This window comes from Myotis lucifugus, unplaced genomic scaffold, assembly GCF_000147115.1.
Source record: "Myotis lucifugus unplaced genomic scaffold, Myoluc2.0 scaffold_8612, whole genome shotgun sequence".
NCBI lineage: Eukaryota > Metazoa > Chordata > Mammalia > Chiroptera > Vespertilionidae > Myotis > Myotis lucifugus.
Genome location: NW_005879660.1, coordinates 1 through 6843, shown reverse-complemented (window position 1 = coordinate 6843; position 6843 = coordinate 1). Strand labels below are relative to the sequence as shown.

Genomic DNA, 6843 nt, shown 5'->3' with positions numbered 1-6843 from the left:
TCCTCCCGGCTCCTAACTAGTCCTGGGCCGTTTCCCCATGGGCCTGGTCCTTCTGGTGGAGGAGGGTGTTGAAGACTGAAGACGAGGTGCTGGGGGAGATGTTTTGTTTTTTCAAACCGACACCCAAATCCTTTCTGCCCCCAGCGACCTGTGTGCAGGACTGATTGGAGGGCTCGGTGTGACACCAAGTGGCAACATCGGCGCCAACGGGGTCGCGATCTTCGAGTCGGTAAGGACCCTCTGACGCCCAAAGCAGAATGCGGGTCGGACGGCGTGAGGACCCGGGAGGGGACCTGTATAGATATGTGTGAACTCTTGGGTGTTCGCATTGTTGGAAGAAAGTGATGCTTTGTGGAGGTTTTTCCATTCATTTCCCAGCTTTGTGCACTTATCCTTCCTCAGTTAAAGTAATTTAGCAAAAGTTGATAGAGATGGTTAGTCCGTAGCTTTGCAATTAAAAAAAAAGTTCCTCTCGCCCTTGCTTTCTGTGCGGCTTTGTTTCTAGGCGTTTGTCTGATGCGTTGGGGGCAGCCTCTGCCCGGGGTCTCCCCCGGGGGCGGCCCCTGATGAGCTGCTTTCCCCGGCAGGTCCACGGGACGGCCCCCGACATCGCGGGCAAGGACATGGCCAACCCCACGGCCCTGCTGCTCAGCGCGGCGATGATGCTGCGCCACATGGGGATGTTCGACCACGCCGGGCGCATCGAGGCCGCCTGCTTCGCCACTATCAAGGGAGGCAAGGTACCTGCCGCGTCCTCCGCGGGGTTCCCCTGGGGGGGCAGGCGGTGGCGCCCCGCAGCCCGAGGACTGACGCAGCGCGGCTTCCTCCTCGAGGTCCCGGGTGGACGCCGGGTGTGGGCGCATCATGCATTTCCTGAGGGAGGGGCCGCGTGTTTCGCAAGAGAGGGCTGAGGCGCTGAGAGCGTGGGGAGTTGGAGCCGTTGCAGGCCCGGGTGTCCCCTTGGTGGCGATGGGATCTTGGCCAAGGCCGTCGCGTTTTCCACGCGGCTTTTTCCTCCTCCCAGTAAAAACCTACTGTGTATGTTTTAAGGTATGAAAGACAACTCACTGAGGAATGAGGTAAGGTCTCGGGCCTCCAGCTCCTACGTGTCTACGACACAGGATATTGTACATTATACCACGTGCGTCAGAAAGGGAGACGTAGAACGACTGATGTTAACGGGGTGCTCGCAGTTCCCGTAAAGCTGTGTGAGCGCACGCCCCCTCAGCACACTGCTCTATGGGGGGGTCCTGGGATGAACCCCATTCTGGAGATGAGGAAGCTGAGGCACGGAGAGACTCAGTCATCTGTCCAAGGTCTCAGGTCCACCTGGCAGAGCTGGGTCACGCCCAGTCCGGCTCTTGCCCAGCAAGTTTTCACTGTTTCCATGGCGGTGGTGGCCACGGAGGGGATGGGTCTCCCGCACGCGGGCGGAGGACGGAGGAGGTGATGGCCTCCCATCACCTGAGGCCTCTTCCTTTTCAAGTCGCAGTAGAATACGCCTGGTGCCAAGCCGGCCGTTCTGAAGTGTCCAGCTCGGTGGCGTCTAGCACGCTCACACCGTCGTGCCAGCATCGCCACCGTCCGTCTCCGACCTTTCCTTTTCCCAGTGAAACCGCCTCACACCTGTCGTTCTGACGGCCGTGTTTCACGTAGCACAGTTTTCAGGGTTGGCTCCTTTAAAAACAGCCCTATAATCTGAAATCACTTCTGGCAGCGAAAAGGCAAGAAACCCAGGCCTGTTTTTAGCAGCCAGAGAGTCGATTCAAGGGCAGAGGACTTTGCGTTTTTTATTCTGACGCTGCTGCGTCTGTGAGTTTAACGACGGAGCCACAGAGAGCAGAGCACGGGGCTGCTGGTTACGCAGGACGCGGTGGAGGGAGAAGCGCATGGAGGCCCGTGTGGGCGTGGCCAGAGGAGGCGCTGGTGGGGCCGCGGCTGTGGGAGGCGTTGCAGTTAGTGACGTACATGCTGCCTTAGTCTGTTTCCCAGCCTCCAAAACAGATCAAAATAGGTCTTTTTAAGTTTCTTCAACTTTAGACATTCCCCAGGGGATTCACGGATCCCTGGTTTAGATGTGAAGTGTCCATCATCGGTGTTTCCTTGGGGCCTGTCCTCTGGACAGGGCCTCTGCCGTGCTGGGCGGGCGTGGTGGGCGCCGTGAGCGTTGGGAGGAACCGGGGGAAGGAGCGCCGCCAGGACTCGCTCGGCTGGAATCTCACCGGCGCTTTCAGCAGAACTCGCCTTGCTTTGGCCCCGTGCGATGCGTTTTTAATTTGCTTTCCCTCCTCAGAGTTTGACCAAAGACTTGGGAGGTAATGCCAAGTGCTCCGACTTCACAGAAGAAATCTGCCAGCGAGTGAAGGATTTAGAGTAAGGCTCCCGCCGACGTGTCCGCACCAGCCACTCCTAACGCCGCCACGTCAGCCGCCTGAGAGCACGCCCGTGTGCGCTGGTCCCCGTCCCCGACCGAGTCCACTCCAATCGGCCTTTTAACAAACCCGAGCAGAGGATGCAGGCGACGCCCGAGGCCTGCTCCCAAGTGCTCGTCTGGTGGGTCGTGTCTATTTGGTATATATTTTTTGTAAACTCTAAGCGGACTGTATCATTTGCCATTGTTAACCATTTACACTTCAGTTAAAACAGTTTTTCCTCAGCTGTAAATATGACACAGAATTAATAAGAAAACATCTCACTTTTCAAAGAAAAAGTTTTCCTTAGCTTATGAAAAATATACTGGAAATAAAACAATACTGACGTAATAGCACAAGATGACATTCTCATGACATGAACGGGCACGAGAGCAATTTCCTAGGAAAGTTGGCGTCCAACACGGTGACTGTGGCCTGTTCCTTTATGGCACCGACAGTGAGGACAGCGGTCTTTTCTATGAATTACTGAGGGCGAGTAGACCCCCAGCCAAGAAATAGGCGAGAGGTAACTCATTGAACAGACGTAGGTAACAGATTGGCTACAAAGACAGATGGTTGCTGGCTCGGTGCTGTGTTACCTTGAGGGTCCCTTTCCTGAGCTTGTCACGAAGGGCAGGGCCGCAGTCCCTTGTCACCTGACACGCGCTGAGCATCGCGGGGAACAGCTCTGAGCCGACGGCCGCGTCGGACGGGGCAGCTGACCGAGCTCATCCACACTCCTGCAGCACCTCACACTCCGCCGGCCCTGCTGGAAGCCTGACCACGCTGTTAACTCTGTTCCCACGGCCGCCCTCTCCCTTCCCCAGAGCACGGCCACCAGGCGGCGAGGTGCAGGGCAGCGGGCGGCCGGCGTGGCTCAGCCCGACCCCCTGCACCCGGCACGGTGTCTCTGTAGCCTCAGATGCCGAGTCGCCATCTCCATCAACAGGCAGCCGTGTGCCCCTGCCCCTCGTGGATCCACGCAGACCTGTGCTTGGCACGAGGCACCCAGGTCACGGGGGTCCCTAACGACCACCCCTGGGGTGCTTTTCAGCTGGTCCCCGACCTCACCACCTTCCCTGTATCTTGCTGTGGTACGCTGCTGCTCCCTGCTTTACTGGCCTGCGAATGCCCGGCTCACACTTATTTAATAAAAGAGTTCAGAGCTGACTGTGTGCTTCCTCTCCTCTCCCCGTCCCTCCCCCTCAAGGCCCTGGGGCCTGAGAGTTCAGAAGCTGACTGTGTGCTTCCTCTCCTCTCCCCGTCCCTCTGCCTCTGCCTCAGGGCCTGGGGCACTGGCGTGGCCCTGGGAACGGCCGCTTCGCTTGTGTCCTGAGTGGCAGGGGCAGCGGGCTGGTGCGGCCCCTCTGCTCTGCGGGCACCCAGGGTCACTCGTGCCCACTGCACACAGTCCTGGGGGCTAAAGACCCACCACCCTGGGCTGCTCCCACCTGCTCAACCGAGAAAACAATCACCAGTCCTGCTGACAGTTGGGTTAAGAAGTTTAATATCCGAGTCACACGTTAAGGGCTCACAGGCGGCGGCGGCAGCTCTAGGAGCGGCCAGGAAGGGTGAATGCTGGGGAGCCCTGGGCGGGTGATGGGCTGGCCGCCCGGCAGATTCCAGAGCGAGTGAGTGGCAGCCGAGGCTTCCCCTGCAGCCGTAACAGAAGCCGCTCCCCCCTCCTCCCCGCCCGCTGCTACTGGCCCTTCACTCTGGAAGGGGAGCTGGTCTGTCACCTGAACACACAGCGACACTACAACTAGAACTACGGACACGGAAGCTTCTCGGAACGGCCGGCTACTTGGCCCGAGGCCCGCGAAGGGGATGCCGGGCCCCCGGGCCTCACAGCGGCCAGCAGCCCCGCCCGGCCGCAGAGCAGGGGGGCTGGGGGCCTGGGCGCCCTCACTCCAGGTAGAAGGAGTCGATGACGTCTCTGTACTTCTCCAGGACGGCCAGCCGCTTCAGCTTCATCGTGGGGCCTGGAAGGGAAATGGGGGCGCGTGTGAGGCCTGAGGAACCTGAGGCGTGTGGTCAGGACCCGGGACCGCGAGTCCTGTGCCTGGAATGAAGCCACACCACCCAGCGGCCAGCCCTCGAGCCGGCCCGAGTGACCTGCTCCTCACGTGGCCGCAGGCCTTTCTCTCCCGTCCCTCATAGTGAGAGCACGTCCAGGCCCCTGGCCCCTGACCCCTGACCCCTGACCCCTGACCCGCACCCATCTCTGACTTCCATGCACTTGAATCAATGATTCCCGTGACCAAACAGGAAGACGGCAGGTCCTGCCCTGGCCCTCGGGGCCCGTTTCTGGGGCAGCCACGTGGAGGCCCCTGGCCTGTCCCACACCCCGAGGGAGCGGGAAGTGGCCCCGCAGGTGGCCCCGCCCGGCTGACGCTTCTGGAACCTCAGGAGAGACCCCAGCCAGCACCCCCCGCAGAATGACAAGCGCCTGTGCTCTGAGCTGCTGAGTTTGAGGTGACGTGTTGCACAGCAAGGACGAACGTGCCCGTCCTGTCAGCTCTGGACATGATGCTCTGCCGGCCCGAGATGGGGTGGGGGGGCTGCCGAGAGCCCTTCCCCATCCCCGGGTGTGGCCTGGGTGCGCCCTCCGGAGCCAGGGGACATGGCTGATTCGCGTCCCGGGAGCTGGACGTCCACTCGGTGCTCACGCTGGGCGGGGTGACTGGGGACTCCTGACCGAGTCATTTATAGCGACTGCTCAGCGAGGACATCTGTCTGGCTGGCCGCGCTCAGTGCTGGGCCAGACAGCCGGACACGCGCCAGGGACGCCCTCAGTGCGGCTGCCTCCGGCCTGAGGTCCGAGGGCACCTCACGGAGGCGGCACTGCCAGCTCCGTGCCCTGAAACGCCCGGAGACGCCGCAGGAGTGCCTGCCCCCGCTGAGGCCGCGCCACAGGCCCTTCCGGTTCGGAGGGCCGAGTCCCGAGGGGCTTCACCCCGACCTGCCACGTGAGCTGACTGCAAATTTCGGGGTCCCACCCACGAGAGGCTGGTGGCCCCTGGTGACCTCAGGGGACAGTGGTCCCAGAGCCGCAGGAGTCGGATGTCACAGGTTCAAACTCACAAGTCCCAGCCCAGACCTCGTCCATGTGACAGGCTCCACCACGGCCACGCTCTGAGCAGTGTCCTCCCACTGCAGGAGGTGGGCGCTGCCACCACAGTGCCTCCCGGGCCCCGCCAGCCCCCCACCCTGCACCTGGAACGGGGGGGGGGGGGGGGGCGCGGAAATAAAAGCAGAGCAAGCCTACCCAGCTCTCCGCCCGCGATGGAGAAGTCCCTCTCGAGAATCGCCCACTTCTGGATGTGGTAGGGCCGGGCGGCCGCGTTCCCGTTCACCCGCCGGATGCCCTCCTCGATGGCCCGGTACACGGCCTCGTCCCTGCGGCCCACGATGTCGGACACCCGGGTGGCCCTGCTGCCCACCCGCTGGCAGAACTCCACCGCCTGCTCCGTCAGCGTGTCGGTCGGCTCGCACGTGTCCGGGTCCAGCGTGCACTGCAAAGCAGACCATCAGCCGCGCCTCCCCCCCCAGGACGCAGCCCGCCCGGGGGAGTCACTGCCGGAGCCCGGAGGCGGGTCCTGTGAGCTGTGGTTTGGGGGTGCGGCTGCCACCCCAACTGGTGGAAGGAGCAGAGGTCTGAGCTCAGAGCTCAGAGACCTCGGAGCGAAACCATGGCCAAGAGCAGGGCCCACAGCTCCTGCCTCGTCCAGCAGCTGGAGCCGCGCCTGCTGAGCAGGTGGCTGTCCCAATAGCGCTGCTGCCCGCACCCCCGGGGGCAGAGGAACCTCCCTGGGGGACGGCTGCCCCTTCCCGAGCCCGGGCCCGACCCAGCATGCACTGCGTGAACGCGGCCGCGGCGCGGGCGGGTGGGACCCACCTTCAGGGTGAGCAGCATGGACAGGAACTTCCTCTGGTCGCCGATGAGCACCGCACTGCTCACGAGCGGCAGCTCCGTCTTCACCGCCTCCTCGATGGGCAGCGGGGGCACGTTCTCCCCGCCCGCCGTGACGATCAGCTCTGGGGGCACGGCCAGGCGGCTGAACCAGGGCTCACCCTCGGGGAGGCCAGGGGAGCCGGCGGAGGAGCCGCACCCCCGAGCCCCTCTGACCTCCCCCCTCCCCTCCCCCCTCCTCCGTCACCCCTCCCCGCCCGCCGTGACGATCAGCTCTGGGGGCACGGCCAGGCGGCTGAACCAGGGCTCGCCCTCGGGGAGGCCAGAGGAGCCGGCGGAGGAGCCGCACCCCTGAGCCCCTCTGACCTCCCCCCTCCCCTCCTACCTCCTACGTCACCCCTCCCCGCCTCTCACCCCTGCAGGCCCTGTGCCACCTGCCCCGTGTCAGTAACTCGCTTCGCCCTCACCACAGGCCATGACGGGAGGGCAGCCTTCCCATTTCTCAGACGAGGAAGCCGA

General features: G+C 63.0%; 1 protein-coding gene and 1 long non-coding RNA gene across 2 annotated transcripts; one reads left to right on the top strand and one right to left on the bottom strand.

Moving 5' to 3' along the window:
- Nucleotides 1-57: 57 nt before the first annotated feature.
- LOC102430519 lies at nucleotides 58-2767 on the top strand. The gene is made up of 3 exons (XR_001346996.2): nucleotides 58-229; nucleotides 588-740; nucleotides 2294-2767. It is a non-coding gene; the product is annotated as an uncharacterized LOC102430519 (long non-coding RNA).
- A 1128-nt stretch (nucleotides 2768-3895) lies between these two features.
- Nucleotides 3896-6535, bottom strand: LOC106696088 (long-chain-fatty-acid--CoA ligase ACSBG1-like; the record flags this gene model as incomplete). The annotated part of the gene is made up of 3 exons (XM_014451172.1): nucleotides 3896-4393; nucleotides 5680-5926; nucleotides 6310-6535. Coding segments are annotated over 3 exons (550 nt in total), but the record flags the coding sequence as incomplete, so codon positions are not given.
- Between the last annotated feature and the right edge of the window lie 308 nt (nucleotides 6536-6843).